Below are 22352 nucleotides of genomic sequence, written 5' to 3' on the forward strand. Positions count from 1 at the left end.
TATAATAATTAGAAATTGAGACTAATTTAGTAGTAAAACAAAGTGTTGCATGTTTTCTTGGTGCACAGAAAAGTATATTTATTTTGTACATCATTTGTAACTTCTTTTTATCACTTAATTAGAAGCACCACAAAATAAATTGTCATCTTTAATAGGGACTATTGAAAAGACATTTAGAAGTTTCTTTTAAAATGCAAAGTTGAAACGAACTTTGTCATGTTAAGATCGACACACATTGTGATCTTCATGCTCACTTGGGCCAAATAAAGGAAATGTGCAAAGATGGCAAGTGTGGGTATTTGGACTGTACAATAGTTTAAGAAACAACAAAATGCTGTGCAAATGATAACAACAGGAATGTTTGATAAAAGGGACAAACTATCACAGACCAACCTGCCTCTGCAGCTTTCTGTCTTCTCCATTTCTGAAGGAATACCTCTCCACAAACACCACTGGGGTGACTGCTTACTTTACGTCTTTTCAGCTAAAAAATTAATACAAGGGGAAAGAAAATAAAACAGAATTATATACAGAATGTTAATAGTGATCTGTGAGCAAAATATTTAAGATATAAACCAATATGAATTGAACTGCAATATGGGAAAAATGTTTTTTAATGTAAAAAAAAAAAAAAAAAAGGTATTACAAGCATGGTACAGTAAATGTGATTACTGTGAAATGTCATATAAAAGCACATTAAAACACTACCATTACAGTGGTACAACTATAGTTAATTTGGTGACTAATGTGCTATTACTATACTACAGTAAAGCTACAGTTACTGTGGTAAAAAAAAAAAAAAAAAAAAACATGGTAAATGTCTTGTTTACTGGGTTTTACCTACTTTTGTAGGTGTCATGGTTACCATGATTTTACTACAAATACAACTTACATCTTTGAACCTGAAATGAATATAAAACGGATCCCAGGTCTGTGGCACGTCACGTGACCGATAGAGTTTAACCAGTTAGCAGCTGTGTTCATTTAGTTAAACACAATGAAACTCAAAGACAGCCTCGGATGACCGATGTAATACAGAGAGTAAACATAAGGCGCTCATCTGATTAATAAAGAAGACAGAATACGTTTAAGGACAGGCATTAAAATAGCATATTTACTACTACTCACCATAGACTGTATAACTCACCCAACCTGCGGCTCTTGCAAACTGATGGAAAGTATCGCGATGTGTGCTGAATGAGACTTCTTGAACGTGATTTCAAAGCGATAAACATCTCATGTCAGTGACTCTAGAGGCGCTTGACCACGGTTCAGTTTTTGACGCTTTGGGGTTGACGCACAGCGCGTGATGCGCGTAGTGGGAGGGGCGGCGCTATTTATTAATTATGTATTATTATTATTTAGGTCTTTCTGTGTTGATTTGCTGTTTATTAATATTTTTAAAACTATAACGCTAAATCTATCAACATTTATTTAGATGTTATCATGTATTCATTCATTTCTTTATTTTAATTATATTATTTCGGTCTTATTACCGGTGAAATATTACATTAAGCCAGAACACGGGCCGAGCGGGGCTCATTCTAAACCCATTAGCGGACATTCATATCACAGAATCTGACAGCGATCAGAGGCTCATCAGCGACAGCATTTTTAAGAATCCTTTACAATAGCCTTAATAAAAACGTTTAACTTTAGAGTAAAAAAAATAAAAAATAAATTAAAAAAAATAAATCTGTAGGCCTATCGCTAATAAATAATTTATTTATTTATGTGTATATATTTTTTGTTCTTTTTATTTAAACTAAATTGTTTCTTAATGTGAAAATGTGTTACAGTTATGTGCCAAGGACTTGATATTGAATTATATTGAATTAAATCTAGGCCTATGAAAAAAATAAAAATCAATGAAAAAGTAAAAAAAGAACCAATGCGCATTTTACAGCTAAAAAAGTTTTAATGTGTTTTTGTCACCAGCAATACAGTATGTTGCTCAGTTTTGTACAGTAAGTTAAGCTCCGATTTTTTTTTCAAGTTTCAGTGAGTTTCTTCTGTTGTCCTGTGAAAAATTAAATAATAATAATAATAATTAATCAGAAAATATTGTGCTGATGCACGAAAGATGCCTCCAGTTGAAATGCATTAGTTTAAAAAAACGTGCTGCAATCATGAAAATAAGGAAATAAACGTGTGCCTGCCACGAATAAATAGATTAAATTACGTGACAAAATCACGAACTGCCGTGAGACTGGGTTTCCGTGTGTGGACCACGGAAGAAGAGTGTCATTGACTTGCGTTAGAGTTATCCGTGATCTCAGCACAGACTCACTCCGTGCTCGTATCACAGATTTTAGTTAGGCTAACAGAATCAAAGTGAATCTGTGTGATGGCAGGACAATGCAATACTTACAATAACAGTCAGGTTTGTCATGGTATTTGGTGTTTAAAAAAATAAATACTTCAAATGTTGCGTTTCCAGATGAGATAGCACGTCCATTGAGTGAGGTCTGTACTCCATCACTGAAACGACCCGTGTACGGACCACGGAAGATGAGTGTCATTGACTTGCGTTAGAGTTATCCGTGATCTAAGCACAGACTCACTCCGTGCTCCTATCACAGATTTTAGTTCTGACTATAGCCGAAATGTGTGTAAAACGCCATCAAACTGGATTTTATGATGACAGGACGAGAAAAAATGCCAAGTTAATTACATGCCATTGCAACAGTGTCGACGAAAAGCTTGTAAGTTCCTAAACAAGTGAGTGAGGTCAGGTTGTGGAGGTCCGTGCCATCACGGGACTTTTGTAACTGAAACAAACGTAATTTTTATGATGACAGGACAATGCAATAACTACAACAGCTGTCTGGTTAATGTCATTATGGCATTTGATGTTGGAAAAGAAACAAATACTTCAAATGTTGCGTTTCCAAATGAGAAAGCACGTCCGTTCAGCGAGTTCTGTACTCCGTCATTGAAACGGGTATCCGTGTGTGGATCACGGGAGGTCAGTGTCATTGACTTGCGTTGGAGAAATATCCGTGGCCGGGTCACGGAATTTGGGGCAATTCCGTGACGGCTTCACGGATTTTGAGTTAAGGACCCGTGGACATTTCACGGAATTCTGTGAGACCAGGTTGGGAGGAATACAGTAACAACGGGTTTGAATTAATTAAAATAGCACAGCAAAAAAAAAAAATGTTTAAACAACAAAATTGTAATAGGCTCTATGGAGCTTCATAAGAACACCTGTCAAGTCAAATCAAATTAATATTGTGAACACTGACAGGGCTTTTTGATAATGTATACTGTTTCAAAACAGATTTACAGAAACTCAGGATGTCTCTTTAATACATATTTGGCCGTTTAGAACTAAGCAATAGTATTGTTCATTTAGTAATAGGATTGGGAAACTGTCTGCTCTTTTTAGGTTTATAACAATTTTGAGTAAATAAATATCACAGCCCAATGACAGACATGAAATAAGGGTTTTTAAGACAATGATCAGGCAGCTGACATGTAAGAATTTCTAACTGACAAAGCAGTGAAAACTAAATTGACTTTATACAAAGTATTGAGGATTTGATTCTGAATGTGTTGTTAATTTAGTCTGAGTACAGAAATATGGTATGATAAATGACAAGATTTGCATTACACATAATAATAATAATAATAAGCCAGTATGATTAACAGTAATGTATTGATATAAAATAAATGCATGACAATAACTGAACAAGTTAGTTCTATTTTTGAAGTTAAATATTTCGATACTTAAAATGTAATTTCGAGCAAATGTTCTTAACATTGAAATGTTTAGGTTTCCGTTCATGATTGAATGGCATATGGACTATGATGACTGCAATTGGATGCATGGTTAAAGAAAAACTTAATAAAAGGGTTATTAAGTAGTAAACTAGGAACTATTCTAGGTTTTCGAGGAAGTAATGAATATGATTATTTTTATTTTTAAATAATTTGTCAGAAAGGCAATAACAGTTATTCATTTTGCCCGGCTTCCAGAGAATAATATATGCATGTTTATTGTAATGAGTTTATTTTACAATATGACCAAAGTAACTAAAATTCACCATAGTTGTATAAGACATGTAAAAATAAAACAAATAAGGGAAATTTCTTTCTAAAGGGCCATGAAAATGAATTAGTTATTGTGCATGAGGTTTTCTTTCATAATACTTTAATGATTTGTTGAATCTGGTTAATGAATAAGTAAATTTAGTATTAAGGCTTGAACCAATTGAAAAAAAGTTTTGTTTTAGAGGGTAAGTGTGAAGTAGCTGTAGTAGGAAGAGAGGTATTTACAAAGGTATGTTGATGAAAGCATATTTGGATGGGGGACACTTTTCCAGGTACAGGGACACACAGAATGATTCACTGGAAAAGACATAACTTTTTATGTGAAGAAAGATTATTGCAAGTGCAGACATTGTGGGATTAAGTAAGTAGATGAAGGTATATAGGAAGTAAGAATGTATATGGGAGGTATTTTGTACAACATAATGTGTTTAGTACTAGAAATGGCAGACAGTACCAGAGATGTTAAGTATATGCACCTGCTTAAGTTGACCAACAGCCTGCATTATTAGGATGCATCACGACTACACCTGACATCATTTAGTAGAACAGACGTTGGTCTAAAACGAGGGACTGAAGGAGTGGATGCCGGGTTGCTATATCCTTCATATTTATGTTAATTATATTATTACATTATTTCTTGTTTAACTATTAATCAAGTTATGGAAACAGTGAAATTTGTAACCTTATGTGCGCTTATTAGACATTAAGAATACTGTTCTAGCTGTATGCAGAGCGGCCTAAGAACTCCGTCGTCAGAACTGAAGCTGGCTTCTGCTGATGAAACGGCAAACTATTTTCTTCAGTAAAATTCTTATTATTAATTTAAATAATCTCTGACTCCTGGTCTTCATTACGACACACCTGGTCCTTTAGGTTATAACTGTAATTACCCTACAGCAGCGTGCATTAACGTCATTATACAGTTGAAACCAGATATTTACATACACTTCAGAACAAAACAAAAAAAACTTTTATTTCTTTACTGTCATACATTAAATCATAGTAAACTTATTCTGTTTTTGATCAATAAATATTAACATATTTTTTGCATTTGTTAAATGTCAGAATCAAGCGAGGGATAATTTGTATGTATTTTTTTATCAATTTCATCAAAGTCAGAAGTATACATACACTTTCTTAGTATTTGGTAGAATTGCCCCGAAACTGTTTCACTTGGGCCAAACGTTTTGGGTATCCTTCCAAAAGCTTTCTACAATAGTTTGCTGGAATTTTGGCCCACTCCTCTTGACAGAACTGGTGCAACTGGGTCAGGTTTGTAGGCCTTCTTGCTCGCACTTGCCTTTTCAGTGCCGCCCACAAATTTTCTATGGGATTGAGATCAGGGCTTTGTGATGGCCATTTCAGTACCTTGACTTTGTTGTCCTTAAGCCACTTTGTAATATATTTGGAGGTATGCTTGGGGTCATTGTCCATTTGGAAGACCCATTTGCGCCCAAGCTTTAACTTCCTGGCTGATGTCTTCAGATGTTGCTTCAATATATCCACAAAATTTTCTTTTCTCATGATGCCATTTATTTTGTGAAGTGCACCAGTCCCTTCTGCAGCAAAGCATCCCCACAACATTATACTACCACCCCCATACTTCACGGTTGGGATGGTGTTCTGAGGCTTCAAAGCTTCGCCCTTTTTCCTCCAAATATACCGTTTATCATTATGGCCGAACAGTTCAATTTTTGTTTCGTCAGACCACAGGACGTTTCTCCAGAAATTAAGATTTTTGTCCCCATGTGCAGTGGCAAACTGTAGTCTGGCTTTTTTATGGTTGTTTTTAAGTAATGGTTTTCTCCTCCCAGAGTAACCTTTTAGCTCATGGTGGTACAGGACTCGTTTTACTGTGGATAATGACACGGTCTTACCAGTTTCAGCTATCATCTTTACAAGGTCTGTTGCTGTTGTCCTGGGGTTGATTCGCACAGTTCGCACCAAAAAACGTTCCTCTCTGGGACTCAGAATCCGTCTCCTTCCTGAGCGGTATGATGGTTGTACATTCCCATGTTTTTTATACTTGCGTATTATTGTCTGAACAGATGAACGTGGGACCTTCAGGCATCTGGAAATTGCACCTAAGGATGAGCCACACTTGTGGAGGTCCACAATTCTTTTCCCGATGTCTTGGTTGATTTCTCTTGATTTTCCCATGAAGTCAAATAAAGAGGCACTGTGTTTAAGGTGTGCCTTTATATGCATCCACAGGTGTGCCACCAATGAACTCAAATGGAATCAATTAACCTATCAGAAGGTTCTTAAGCTCAGAATGGTATCATCTGGAGTTTTCTTTTTTGTTTAAAGACACATTAAACTTAGTGTATGTATACTTCTGATTTTGATGAAAGATAAAAAAATAAAAGTACTCTCTCACTCAATTCTGACATTTAACAAATGCAAAAATATGTTAATATTTATTGATTTAATACAGAAAAAGTTTACTCTGAAGTCCCACCCACTTGTAGCAGACCTCCGTTTATACCCATCTCGAAAACTGGGGCGCCATGTCATCCAAACTAAAGATGACAAGGACAACCCAAGTTGTTATCAGCGCTCCGTTCAGAAGCCTGGATCTCTGATGGTATGGGGTTGCATGAGTGCGTGTGGCATGGGCAGCTTACACATCTAGAAAGGCACCATCAACGATGAAAGATATATCCAAGTTCTAGAACAACATATGCTCCCATCCAGACGTCATCTCTTTCAGGGAAGACCTTGCATTTTCCAACATGATAATGCCAGACCACATACTGCATCAATTACAACATCATGGCTGCATAGAAGAAGGATCTGGGTACTGAAATGGCCAGCCTGCAATCCAGATCTTTCACCCATAGAAAACATTTGGTGCATCATAAAGAGGAAGATGCGACAAAGACCTAAGACAGTTGAGCAACTAGAAGCCTGTATTAAACAAGAATGGGACAACATTCCTATTCCTAAACTTGAGCAACTTGTCTCCTCAGTCCCCAGACGTTTGCAGACTGTTATAAAAAGAAGAGGGGATGCCACACAGTGCTAAACATGGTCTCTTCCCAACTTTTTTTGAGATGTGTAGATGCCATGAAATTTAAAATCCACTTATTTTTCCTTAAAATGATACATTTTCTCAGTTTAAACATTTGATATGTTTGATATCTATGTTGTATTCTGAATAAAATATTGAAATTTGAAACTTCCACATTATTACATTGTGTTTTTTTTCTTCACATTTTGTACAGTGTCCCAACTTTTTCGGGTTTGTGATTCAACCTGTATTATTAATGTTTATGGTTTCAACTTACAAAGAGAAAATAATGTATTTTCGGACAGGTTAAGTGATCAGGTTTATCTACTATGTTAGCCATATATCCTATCTCTTCTCTGATGTTTGGAGGTGATTTCAATGTCTTCCTGGACAATAGGTTAGATAGATGGCCTCCTTAGGCTGGAAATCCAAGTCCTTATTATATAATTACGTTTATGCAGAAATTTTCTTTAATTGATGCATGGAGAAAATCTCACCCAACACAAGAATGCCTTACTCAGAGTAATAACTCTTTATCTAGTCAGTCCAGGATTGATTTTTGGCTTAATTCTAAGGATTTAGATAATATTGTTACTGATATAATACAATCAAATCTTGGATCATAAGGCTATTTCAATAAGTATTCCCTTTAAATCTTCTGTGAATTTAACTCAAATTAAAAATAATAATATTAATAATTCAGTACTTCAACATAAAGAAGTAATTACTGGCATAAAAAAATATTTTGTCATTGAAATAAAGCAAAAATTTTAGCAAAAAAACAAAAAAGAATATTTTAGCATTTGGGAACTTCTTTTAGGAAGTATTGTAGTGAGTTTGCAAAAAAGAGGAAAGCAAAAGAGGATACAATTTTAGTTATATCTACTTTATTATTGTAGAATTCACTGAACAGAAACTTAAACAAAAAGGAAATTTACAAACAAAAGGCTGAAGGAGCTTTTTATTAGGTCTCAAATGAAATGGCTTGAAGAGGTCTAAAAGAGCTCTGCTTATTTTTTTTTAGACTTGAGAGGCAACAATCAAAAAATGATTACATTGAAAAATTGAGGATCAAAAGGTAATATTGTGGGGGAGTTTATAATAATTTGTATGCTTTCTGTCAACAATCTACATCTTGAGATTTTTGAGTCCTTACATAACATAAAGCAGATTAGTATTGTAGAATTTAATATATGTGAAGCCCCTCTTAGTTTACAAGAAATTGCTGATGCCATTAACTTTCTAAAAAAAATAATAAGTCTCTAAGAAAGGACAGGTTAACTGCTGAGTTTTATAAAGCATTTAACAAACTTTTAACTCTGTTTTTGCTTGAAGTATTTGTAGAGAGTATAGAAAGAGCCTTGCTTCCTCCGACTTTGTGTCAAGGACATATAACTTTAATTTCAAAACCAATAAAGATCCCTTGTTAATTGATAGTTGGCGGCCAGTTACATTGCTAAATAACGATCATAAAAATATTGCTTTGGTTTCATCAAAAATATTAAAATGTGTTTTGAATGCTCTAATTCATGAATGTCAATCTCGCTTTCTACAAAAAAGGCAGATTTTTTTATTATATATGTATGGTTTTATATAAGATCATTCTGACTTTTTCTCTAATGATAATTTTATTCTCTTCTGAGACTATTATAAAGCCTTTGATTCCCTGGAACAGTAATTTTTGTTACATACTCTTGGCAAGGTGGGATTTGGTGATTTCTTGTGTAGATCTATTAAAATGCTTTATAATAATTGCAATAGCTCTATCAAACCCAGCAGTGGTTCCTCTCCCAGATTTACTCTGAATTGAGGAGTCAGACAGGGATGCCCAATTTCCCCATATCTGTTTCTTATAGCTACCAACTTCGGAACTTGCTGTGACGAGTGGGACGTGGCCGAGAGACGTGGGAACAGGAGAGAGGCCGGTGTAGTGATTGAGAAATGAGCGACACCTGCTTGACCCACCGGTCTCGAGTCCCACGGAGGAGATGGAGGGATATAAAACTGGAGCGATGACAGTGACGGACGAGAGAGGACCAGGCCTGGATTTTAGTTTGTGTTTGGTTTTTATTTGTGCACGTCAGTCGTCCGTGAGGGGCTGACACGCTGTTTTGTGTTTATTTTGTGATTAAAGTTTATATTTGATAGTCCGCCGGTTTGTGCCTCCTTCTTCCCGATGATTAGGAAGGTTTATTGTTACACTTGCATATTAGAGAAAGTCCTTTAAAAGCAATAACTGTTGACGACACTGAAGTGGTAATAAGTTAGCTGACGACACCCTCAAAAAAAAAGCAGAAGGTATCTTTTTATTATCATATGCTGCTCAGTCGATCTCTGTTGACAAACACATGTGGAAACGAAATGATGACATGTTGACAAAATTTTTGTGGAAAATTAAAATGTATTAAAAAATCAGTAATACTAAATTTGTATAACAAAGGTGGTCTGAATTTTATTGATTTTAGCTCTCTAAATAAAAACTTTAAAATAAATTTTGTAAGAAAATATCTTAAAAATTCTTAATCTGTCTGGAATATAAATCCTTGGTTTATTTTCTCTCATTTAGGTGGCCTAGAATTTAATTTGATGTGTAATTATAACATTTAAAAACTTCCGATCAAACTTTCTATTTTTACCAACAAGTGCTTCCTGGGGCCCATTTCACAAAGGATGTTAAGCGAAAACTCTGAATATGTTAACCCTGAAATGAGGGAAACTCTATAGGTTTTCTGTTTCAGAATGGGAGGTTTGTCAAATCCGAGAAAGCAGGGTAAGTCAAACCAGTTTCTGAAAGAGAGCTAACTTATACTCAGAATCAGTTACCATGGTAACTTATTCTATGAACATAACCTGGTCAGGAGCAGGTTTTCTTCGATAAACCCAGTTTGCTTCGGTCTCCTCCCCATTTTTAAACACTTCATTGATGCACGCTGGAAAAATGCTCTTCTTACTAAGTGTTTTTCCCCCAAGTACAAATATAAAAAAAAATAAAGATTGATTTTCTATATAAGAAAATGATATAAGATACTTACTCTTGTTCCCTGGGGGGATCTAAATTAAGTGCATTTTACTTAAGTAAAATGATATGCCAGTGCGGTAATATAAATAAGCTTAATGCAAATGGAAAACAAGATTATTCCTCTTCTAATACTAAATGCAAATCTACTGTAGCTCCGCCTCCATCGACACATGAATTTAAATACGACACATGTGAATAATGACAATGGTGTAGGCAGTAATGTTTTGGGCACGGAAAACTAGATGGTAACGCGATTGATCAGGTGAGAGTATGGCCTTTGCCGAGCTCGTTCTTGTCACTTTTCCCATCACGTCACATTATAATTTATTTTCAATAAAAATGAACAAAATGTTCTAAAAGTGGAAGTAAAGTGCCTATATATATATATATATATATATATATATATGCATAGTTTTTATGTAAATAGCATATAGAGCTACTTGCACTTAGCCTACTAGGATCTATCGCTAAGAAATTATGCTTTATAGCCACTGCCGTATTTTCCTACTCTATTGGTACTCTCTCTCTCTCTCTCTCTCTCTCTCTCTCTCTCTCTATATATATATATACATATATATATATATATATATATATATATATATATATATATATTTGCCCATGAGATACCATAAAATGATAAGCTATTAGTTAATTAATCTAACATTCTGCCAGTTTTCACTTGTGATATTATAACATTGAAAATAATTACATTTGTATTGAGTCTGAAGTATACAGACGCCTTTTTGGCGGGAGCTGTTGCCATGGTAAATCGTAATATCGGTGCTCTATTGATAATGGATTTTTATAGTTGTGGTGCATGCGCTTAACATAGAGTCAGTCAATTTACAGTTGATTAAACCAACTCGTTTCAGCTGATCTGTGACCGAAAACTCAGAGTTTACCATCTCAGGGTAAGTCAACTTAGAGTTTGAGTTTAAACTCAGAGTTGGTAGAACAGGCCCCAGGGGTGTATTCCATAAAGCTTGGTTAACTTTTCATCTGATTAACCCTGAAAGTAAATGTAAAAGTATTTTTTTTTATTACATTTTAAATATGCTTGCCTTTCTTTTGTTAATTTGCAAAGTTGACCAATTGTATTTTTGAGCATTTGGCATGAGTCAACAAGCATTTACTTTTCTCTACATCAGTTTCTTAAGAATACAGTGCAATGTATATTGATAAAAAATATTAAGCCTCTTGTTTTATAAGGTGTAATCCTTTTGGAGCCAAAATAACTCTTTCCCAAGTCAAAATGAAACCTCTCCAAAAAGGTAATATTTTATTTTAACTGTTGTAAGATCAATTTCATAAGTTACTTTTACAGTAATTCTTCCTAAATAGCTAATAGAAAGAAGGCTGATGTAACGTTTGATCAGGCTCCCGTCCACCAGAGGGAGCCTTCACCTGAATTCTGAACTCTGCCACTTCCTGTTCCTGCCACATCAGTTCCTGTCTTGTCATTTCCTGTCACTCTGTATTTAAGCCGATGTGTTTTGAGCAGATGTGTTTGCTATGCCACATTGCGAAGTATTGCCAGTTCACTGCCTTACTAAGCGTTTTTCATGTCTCCTTTGCTGATTATTGTTATGACCATTGCTTTAGCCTTTTTGACTCACGTTTTTGGATTACTATTTTGGATTATTTTGCCATTGGACTGTTTTGCCTGTATTTTGACCAAAGCCTGTGACCTGACTACGAGTTGTGATTACCATTTGAATTTTTTCAGCAGACCATTTAATAAAGACCCGCTTATGGAATCTACACTGCCTAAATCCTCCTTACAGCTGAGGCCCGTCTAACTGGCGGGGGTCAACTTCCACCTCCTCTCACCCCAAATGAGGAGTTGGCTCTTTCACTTAATAAAGGTCGCCCTGTGGTCAATGGTATTCCAGAGGGCACTTCATCAGACTTTGTTACCTCTCACAACAACTCAAGTGACTTGGTACAATGTAGGTATACCATATTAGTACTTATGATTACTTAGTCATACGTTTGGAAAAAACGATCATTAAGTCTTTTCATTAGGAAGAAGGCTAAATGCTTCCCACATGCAGTCATTGTTTCACTTGTGCATTTTAACACATATGCTGTAAAATAGAATATGCTGTATACAGTAAAATGTTTTATTATTATTATTGCATGTTCCTAATGCCTTTATTCAGTGTCTGTCATACTTTAGTAATTTACATATTGAGTATCTTTTTATCTTGCAGTTGCTGATGGACGCATTGTATTATTGGATCCTCAATCCTGTCACAATTGTTAGTGATGCATATTAAGAACCAGTTGCTTTTAGATCTTTCACTTTGTCTGTCAGACAAAGTAACCTTGAATATTTCCACTCTAGGATGATGATCAAGAGACCACATCTGACTTAATTAGAAAGTGCTGGGAGACCCACAGAGGTATGATGCCTCTAATGGACAATGCATAGCTTTTTAGATGGATGGAAAAATGTCCTGTGTCCTGTAACATAATATAGCTGGGGATGTACATGCAGATGAGGGTCCATCTACCTCTACACATAATCTTAGCAGTGTAAGAACTTGTCCCTGGTTGTCCTTATTTACATTCACATTTATTTTGTCTTCCTAGTTGTCTGCAAAGGAGTTGTATAAGGTCCATCTATTACGGAAAATAAAAAAAAACTGATATGGACCTTATACAGCTTCAGCTAGAGGAGAAAAGGCTGGCCATTACAAAGGCTAAACTTGAAATAGAACTACTGGAGCATCGCCTTAAGGTGAAAATCATATGTAAACATGAACCCTTTATTTGTGTGTGTGTGTGTGTGTGTGTGTGTGTGTGTGTGTGTGTGTGTGTAAAGCAATAAATACAAATATGTCATGTCTCTTTTGTCATCTCCACCTTGTCACATGTTCTTCTGTGAGACAGGTTGAAGCGTGTCTGTGGTCCGGGTTCAGGATTAGGGTAGGGTGTCATCACACAGGGGAGGCAAGGGTATCCTCTGTCCCCCAGCAAGTAACCATAGAAGTGTCCTGTAATGTTTGAGGTGTGTTGTAAATGTAATAAAGACTACAAGCATTTGTCTAACAAAATGTATCCTGTTGAAATTTGTTGCACAGAGATGACTCCCTAAATATTCTGGCATCATGTACAGAACCAGCAACACTGTGTCTTTCCCACATGCTCTGCATCGGACACATTGTAGAGAAAACCCCCCCGTAGCAAAAAAAGCACAGAGCAATAAATTGTAGCATCTGCCTAGGATCATGTACAATCATTTGGGCTTTATGTTGAAGGGATTCCTTTAGCCTTTTGAAATTTGCATATAAATTACAGTACCTGGCCCCATGGTATACACTTATATGAATGCTTAATGGCAAAGTTTTACCCGCATTATCTGGGAGATACTAAGCAGACCAACTCTCGGGTCTCACCATCCAACTTCAAATGCATTCCGAGAGAACTAGATAGCCCTCGATGCCAGGCAGTTGCCTGACTAGCCAACTCAAAACACATACACACACACACACACACTCTCACACATACACACACACACATTTTATTTATTTAGACTATAATTAATCAGTTACAAATGTATCTAGTATATGCATGTATTGTTTGTGTGTTTCACTATTGTAGTAACATACTGTAGGAAGGATCTACACCCTTTCCATTCCGGAGGAGAAGGCCATGGAGGAATACATCAAGGAGGTGCTGGCCCAGGGTTACATTTGTCCATCTACCTCCTCTGCTGCTTCGAGCTTCTTCTTCGTAGAAAAGAAAGACGGAGGCTTAAGATCCTGTATCGATTATCAGGCTCTCAACAACATATCCGTCAAATTCTGATACCCACTTCCCCTCATCCCAGCTGCCTTGGAATATCTCTGTGGTGCCACTGTCTTCACCAAGTTGGACCTCCGCAGCGCCTACAACCTCATCCGGATACGAGAGGGGGAGGTGTGGAAAACTGCCTTCATAACCCCTACTGGCCACTATGAATATTGTGTGATGCCATATGGACTTATTAACGCCCCCTGTGTCTTCCAGGATTTTATTCATGAGGTGCTCCGGGAGTTCCTCCATAAGTTCGTTCTCATCTACATTGATCCGGATTCACCCCACTTTCCATGTGTCTCTCCTGAAACTTCACCATCCCTCTGTCTCTCCCTCCACAGAACCTGGCGAAGCCGAAGACCACCTCCACTCCTCCTAGAAGACGGTGATGCCTATGAAGTAAGAGACATCCTGGACTCCCGGCTGCGTGGTGGACAACTTGAATATCTAGTGGACTGGTGAAGGATATGGTCCAGAGGAATGTTCATGGGTCCCAAGCAACGACATCCTGGATCCGAACTTACTTAACACCTTCCACTCCAACCATCCTGACCGATCAGCTCCCAATGGAAGAGGACGTCCACCACGTCGTCTGGGTCCTCGGCCCTCAGGAGTGGGCCATGGGGAGAGGGGTATAGTTACAAACATGCCAGGTTCCACCTCCACTCACTCACAATGCACGCCCTCACCGGAATACTAATCACTTCCACCTGACCCTCATCACCATCCCATCACATCAGCACTATAAATACCACACACATGCACTCAGTCAGTGTCCGGTCTCATTCGCGACAAGGTCTTACCTCTATGCTAACTCTAAGGACTAACTCTACCTCTACTTACCTCTTTCCAGCGATTCCCTGAAGATCCAAGTCTCCTCCGTGCATGTGTGTGGTACACCTCCCTCCTCTGACGTCTTCACCTTGCTATCACAGATCCATTCATCACTGCCATTCATCACTCTACCCTACATGACCCGCTCCTCTGCTTGTGCCTTTAATAAACTATCTTTCTGTTACTCATCAGCCTCCCAGGTATTCTGTAACAGTCAAGGATACATGATTGAAAATACTGATCTGAACTTGAACAGTAACACACCTTTGTGACAAACATTCCTGACTCTAATAACATTCATAGTGTTAACACTCATACTACTTTTTTATCTTTTTGTTTTATATGTTATAAATCATTAAACAAACATCCTGGCATTGTGAGACATTTAGACAATGAAAATACACATATTTCAAAATGTTTCACTTAATTTTAATTGATCTTGTCAGCAAATATAGTTTGGGGAAAGGTTAACTAGTAAAATGTGTACTAGTTATGTCTCGATAACACAACAGATGCAAGTAATCTTAGTCTACTCATCAGAATGCCAGAATATATGCTCCACTGGATCTGAGGTAAAGTTATTTCTCTCAGTGCGTCTACTTCCAGAAACAAAAAGTAGCTGGGATGAATTCTTTGCCTTTGCTTATGTATGATGTGGGTGTTTTGCTTATGTTTGATGTGGGCGAGTCTGCTCGTGGGCATGATCTCATTAGAGATAATGAGTTGAGATGGGAAAAACAAGACATTGCATTGGTTTTTATATGGATAACTTTATCACATAATATTTGTTTTCGATGTTACTAACTTAATTTAAAAAGACAACATTTCAAGCTTTCTGTACATATATTATAATTTTTTGCTTAGATTGTTTTATTTAAGACGGCACAGATAGCACCCAGTTTATTTTACAAAAGCACATTATTTTGTTTTTATTATTATTATTATATTTTTATTATGGCTGGTAATTTAGCGTGTTAATAAGATTAATTAAATATGGAGAAAAATAATGTGTTTCGATTATTAAAGCATTTAACGCACTTGCCCCACCCCAGACCTATGTGGATCATCTGCCATTTCATACAGTCGATTGATGACTAATATGACGCAGAGCAACAACTTACTTCATGATGGATACTAGATGTCCTCTAAGCTTTGTGGTACTTTGATATCACACCGATCGGTCTGATCAGTACCGCCGCTCCCTATATGCAGAGTACGCAGTTTGCGTAGGGCACCAACTCCTAGAGCGGCACCATCCCAGCTGCTCAAAAAAAAAAAAAAAAAACGACGCCATTCTCGAGTAATCCTTCTCCTTTGCAAGTTCTGTTTGAAAGTTTTATGTTCTGCGCTGCCCCGCCTGGCAGAGGCTCTTCGGTCAAGTTTAAGGAGAGTGTTTTTTGTTCCATTTTTATGCCATCTACCTTCGGCTGTTTTGTTATAATAAAGGACTGTAATAATTGAAGGCTACCTTTTGCGTTTGGATCTTCTGTACCTCAACCTGACAGAATAATCCGAACCAGAACAGAGAGAACAAACGGCAGAAATAGACTGGAGTAATTAGACAAGACAAGACACAGGTGAGAGCGCAAAGCAGCGAGAGCGCTGATTGCGATGAGCAACAGGTGAAGACAGAGCGCAAACAGGTGTGCGCGCACTGAAGTGAGAGAGAGAGCGAGAACGAGAGAGAGACAGAATGAGACACAGATCCTGACAGACTTAATCCGAGAGAGAGAGAGAGAGAGAACGAGACCCAGATCCTGACAGACTTAATCATTAAGACATTTACCACCACCTACTGGCAGTTTTCTTATTTAGAATATCATTTAATTAAAGAAATAATGTAATATTTCCATAGTAATAATAATACAATTAAGAAAATAAATTATTAAAGTTACAGTTCACCCAACCAACAATGACAATTCTTTCAGCATTTACATTTTTATTTATTTTGTATTTGTTTGTTTATTTGTACAGGGACAAAGCACAACAACAGTGTTGTGCCAGAGTTAGCTATAAAGCTAATTTGCATCTGCAGTCCCTGGGCAGGATGTTGTTACAAAAAAACCATATTAAGTGACAAACAATACAATACATATAATACATACAATATCACATCATACTACATTATATTTAAAAAATAAAAAAGTCAGTGATCACATATCTGATTTTCCTTAAGCCATACTTTAAGCATAGTTTTAACCCTCTGGAGTCTAAGGGTATTTTTGGGGCCTTGAGAAGTTTTGTCATGCCCTGACATTTGTGCTTTTTTCAGTTTCTTATAAATATCTAAATGGGTAAAGTCTAATATCACTGTAATCAGCACAAACTGGGCTATAATAATATGTGAAATGCATGCATGTACATGATTGTATTTTTGAGAAAAAAAATGTTATGCATGGTTAGTGAAAAACTAAAAATGTTAAATCACTTGAATAAGGCAATAAAACACATACATAAAATTGGTTGCCGGAAAAGTTGAGAACTGGAGCTTGTAGCCTAGAATTTTTCTTTCTGAATGATGTGAAAATTATCTTGTTCACTCACTCACAGAAAACAATATATTGATTTAAATTTTCTAAAACACTTTTTGTTGGTAAAAGTCATATGCGAGTAGGCGTCAACTATCATGAATATCATTGTGATTTACACCTGAGAAGACAAAGGCCTGCATAATGAGCTGCATAATGAGCCTCCCATTCAACTGTGCCACTGTGAGGGAGGACTTACAAGAAAGAATGTGAGAACAAAATAAAAGTATATAATTTTATGTTTGTAGTTTATTAAGAATATATTTAATTATCCCACAACATAATTTAATATCCACTTGGGGGAGCAGTTAAACAGTTTATTAGGAACAATCAAAGCTGACTTTCAAATTTTTTGGCATCCTTTCTCTAGTCACACAATCCTTCAGAAATCCTTTTAACAATCTTATTTTCTACCAAATAAACCCCATTTATTATCATCATTATTATTATTATTATTATTATTATTATTAATGTTGAAAAGAGCTGATAATATTTTTCAGTTTTTTTTTAGGGGGAATAAATTGAAAGAACTGCATTGTTTTTCATTTGTTAGAGTTATCTCTATTTGTCACATTTATATTATTTACATCAAGCTTTTGAATGGTATAGTATTGTATATTGTTATTGAAACTTCATAATGTTTCACTTGATTATACATTTAGTCAGGAATTATAGTTTGGAAAAAGTATTTGGAAAAAGTCTAACTAGTAAAATGTTTACACGTTATGTGAAAACTAGTACAAATAAATAAAAAGAGACTTACTCATGTTTATGATCTCTGCTGAATAAAGTGCTTCATTCTTTTTTCTGAGGAAATCCATTTCTCAAATCCTCAACCACATCACATCTTTTTGGGGGGAATTATGTCTTAGTCCTCTCATCGCGAAGCAAACAGTAAAATAAAATAAAAACTTGAAGAATAGTCTTGCTGCTTTTTCTTCTGTGTGGGCGTATTCAAGCCGCGCGCTTCAGTTTGAATCTGAATAGCGCGTTAAGCGCGGGGGCGTGGTCACATTAGATATAATGAGCGGAGATATGAAAAACAGACATTGCGTTGTTTTCATATGGATTACTTTATCTCAGAATATTTGTTTTCGGCAGCACTTGTTTAGTTTAAAAGTAGACATTCCAGGCTTTCTATAGATATCTCTCTCATGTCTCTTCGTTGAGTATTCACGGAGTTACAGTTCATTTTAATGAAATGTTTGTACATGACGATCAGCGGAGACAAAGACTGTAGACAGCGCACCTTGTTTGTTATATTTATTTTATGAGTGCACAAAGGTTTTTTGTTATTATGTCTGTATCCAAAAAAAACTAGACCCTTTACAGATTCGATTGATGTATTGCTCTTATCTGTACGATTAAAACTGAGGGTGTAATTTAAGTTCTTTTCGGGGTTATCAGGTGAAAATGACTCAAAACGCATATATGCGTTAATCGACTCGAAAGGGTTAAAAATACTAAGTGTTGAACACTCTCTAATATAAACAGGCATTAAATTCCATCTTTCTGCTGCTCTTACTGAAAAAGCTGATTGTCCAAAAACAGTTATTTTAAATTTAGTTGAACAGTCACCTCTGATGACCTAGTCTGCCTGATATTGTCCTTACAGAAAGTCACACATTGTTTAAGAGGTGGTGGTGCAAGATCATGAATTAGTTTATACATTAAACACACATCAGCAAATAATAAAAAATTGTCAAACATCAATAATTTATAATTTTTAATAATGTTACAGTGATGATAACTCCTTGGCTTTTTATCTAAGATTTTTACAGCTTGTTTATAAATGGTATATAAATGGTTTCAATGTAGTTTTACTTTTAAGAGACCAACTTGTAGCACAGTAAGATAAATGAGGAAAAATCATTGTATGCATAAATAGTTTAGCAGCAGCCACAGGTAATTGGTGCCTAATATTTCTGAAGATAATCAAACTTGCTCTAGTGCTTTTAGAGACCTTTTTAATATGTTTTATAAAATTTAAGTAAGAATCCATAATCATACTCAAATATTTAAAATGTTCAACAATATTTATTACCTTTCCTTTAACTTAAATATCTGGACAACACTCATCAACTTTCTTGATCGAAAAAAACATTCCCAGTTTTACTCACATTAAGAGTAAGACAAGAATGGCATAGCCAATCTGAGACTTTGTTCAATGCAGCAGGTAGTTTGATGGCAGCTTGTTCTTTTGTCTTAGCATAAGTGTAAACAACTGTATCATCTGCATACATGTGAACCTGGACCTCTGGACAAACTGTAGGCAGATCATTAAAGTATAAACTGAACAAAATCGGTCCAAGAATCGACCCCAGCGGAACTCCAATATTACAGGCAAGGAATGGTGAGCATGCATCATTAATTCGTGTACATTGTTTTCTTAAATTTAGGTATGACTCCATCCATGTTAATGTATTAGTAGAAAAAATAAACTTTGATAATTTAGATAAAATAACATTATGATTAACAGTATCAAAAGCCTTTTTAAAATCAAGGAAGACAGCACCAACAACACCACCCCTATCAAGACTGGATTTAATATGTTCAACAAAATAACGCAGTGATCCTCAAATCTGGCTCGCGAGATCCACTTTCCTGTGAAGTTTAGCTCTAACCCTAATCAAACACGCATGAGTTTGCTAATCAGTGTCTTCAGGATCATTAGAAAATCACAGGCAGGTGTGTTTAATTAGAGTCGGAGCTAAACTCTGCAGGAAACTGGATCTCGTGAGCCAGATTTGAGGATCACTGAAATAACAGTTCACTGTCTCCGTAGAGTGATGTACCCTAAATCCAAACTGCATACAATGTAATGGAAAAAGACCATGATTTAAATGCTCTACTAACTGATTGCAAACAACCTTTTCAATTACTTTAGAAATAACCGGTAAAATACTGATAGGTCTATAGTTAATTATGATAGCAGGATCACCACTCTTAAATATAGGTGCTATTACTGCTGACTTCCAGGCACTTGGAAAATGACATTGTTTTATTGACAAATTAACCAAATATGTTATAGGTGTACTAAGAACATTTGCATGCATTTTAATAAATAAAGAATCACAATTAAAAACATCTTTGGCCCTAGAACTCATTATTATTATTATGACTAAACACAAATAAATTAAACCCAGTTCAGTTTAAAAAGATAGCTTATTCTTATCTGTTAAATCTAAAATGATCAAAGTATGTTTATTTTTATTTGCAGTCATCAAGAAAATACGTGACAGACAGCACCAGTGCGGGCTTCGACCCCAGGGGGTTAATGTCCAGGTGAGAGCCTTGTTCAAGACTAGTTGTTTTGATTCAGTTGTTTGGAGCTTGTGGAGTTTCCACTGTCAAATACTGCACAATAAAGAGAAAGAAAGAAAATACACTAAGATCTGCTTTAATACAAGATAATAAATGAAAGCATTGACTCAATAACTTACTGTAGTTTCTTCAGTTTACAGTGTGGATCCTCCAGTAGAGCAGATAGCAGCTTCACTCCTGAGTCTCCTGGTTCATTACATCTCAGATTCAGTTCTGTCGGGTGTGGGAAGTTTGATCTCAGAGCTAAAATCAGAGCAGCACAGCCTTTTTCTCCAATACTGCAACTCCTCAGCCTGCAGAGAGTGAAGAACATGGATGATCTCTAACACTGTGTTTAGGCTTTAGGGTAAGAGTGTGTTTGTATGAGCAGTACTATTATATACACCAGGATTGCTGCTATAGAGATTTTAACTAACCAGCAGCTAAAATATTAATTTAAATCTGCTTTACCTACATGTTTCCTGTGATGCTGAACTAGTTTGTAATAGTATATAGGTGATAATGTTAAAATAAGAGTAACATTATAGTATAAATATGACATATATTTTACTTACACTTCTTTAAAGTTCACTTAATTTGGATCAAGTTTAAATTTTAGTGTAGCTCTGTTTATTCTGACTCTAATTTTCAAGTGATCATTACATTTAGAATGAGTCTCTAATTAGTAACTTATCACAATTATTGATTAAAATTAATTGAGATATTTGATTATTCTGGACTTTTATGGGTCTTTCTTCTGGTCTCATTTCATTCCAGCTATTTTTAGCTGTACAAAACAGGTTGTTTTGCTGCTTGATATTACAAACTGGTGTGTCTTACCATATTATTTAAATGACCGATAATACATGCTGGTCCCCTACCCTCTTGATGCAGATTATGAGTTTTCAATGCAAGAAACTTTAGCTCAACTGAATGCAAAGGCTCTAATGTGCCCTGCTGTAGTGATTTAAGCACTAGAGTCAGGTCCCAAGAGGGTAAAGAGGGGTGCCTGGAAGGATTTAACCTCCTGGCCCCTCTAAGGAACCTGATGACGAGGTCATGCTTAACTAAAGACTTCCATTCACAGGGTCATGTTACACAGCAATAGCGGCAACCTGGACTTTGAGGGTGAAGGGAGACAGCCTTCGCTCGAGCACTTTCTGCAGAAAGGAAAGCACAACCGCAATAGGGCATCTTCGGGCAGCTTCTCAGCAAGAAGAACACCACTCAACGAACAGGTTTCACTTCAAGGCATAAGTGTGTCTCTGGGGTAGGTCACCTAGAACCTCCACGTCCCTTCCAGGGACCAGACATGGAGTTTCCGAGTGCAGACCACCTTGTCATTTTATGTACGCCAAGGTGGCTGTTCGGACCAGCACCTGCTTGCCTCGTATGTGACCTTCGAGACAGTTCAAAGCAAGACACACCATTAACGACTCTAGACAGTTGATGTGCCAATGCAGCTACCGGCCCGTCCAAACCCCTGAGACTGCATGCCCATTGTACGTAGCACCCCAACTGGTGGTGGAGGCATCCGTGTAAACCACAGCATGCCTGGAGATCTGTGCTAGGGGCACCCCTGCCTGAAAGAACATAAGATCTGACCACAGATGAGGGTTTGGTGACAGGCCGGTGTAACTTGGACCCGGTGAGTGCCACGCTTCCATGACCACCTCGGGATATGGCCATAAAGCCAGTGCTGGAGCGATATGATATTTAAGTTTTGTCTGTAAGGCGTGCCGTTTGTTTGACCGAATCTAACTCCATACCGAGAAAAGGGATCCTCTGCATCGGTCAG

At 36.5% G+C, this 22352-nt stretch overlaps 1 protein-coding gene across 6 annotated transcripts in view; it reads right to left on the bottom strand.

The window, feature by feature from the left end:
• The window catches only part of LOC127987351 (NACHT, LRR and PYD domains-containing protein 12-like), a 795441-nt gene that overhangs the window by 704651 nt on the left and 68438 nt on the right, over nucleotides 1–22352 (bottom strand). For all 6 annotated transcript variants that reach the window (XR_008161173.1, XM_052589641.1, XM_052589640.1 and 3 more), the window contains exon 11: nucleotides 20695–20868. Coding sequence is in view for 5 of the 6 variants with exons in the window: in XM_052589641.1 (XP_052445601.1) it covers nucleotides 20695–20868 (174 nt within the window). In the remaining variant the exon portion in view is untranslated. The remainder of the gene's footprint in view (nucleotides 1–20694; nucleotides 20869–22352) is intronic.

Source organism: Carassius gibelio, chromosome B22, assembly GCF_023724105.1.
Source record: "Carassius gibelio isolate Cgi1373 ecotype wild population from Czech Republic chromosome B22, carGib1.2-hapl.c, whole genome shotgun sequence".
NCBI lineage: Eukaryota > Metazoa > Chordata > Actinopteri > Cypriniformes > Cyprinidae > Carassius > Carassius gibelio.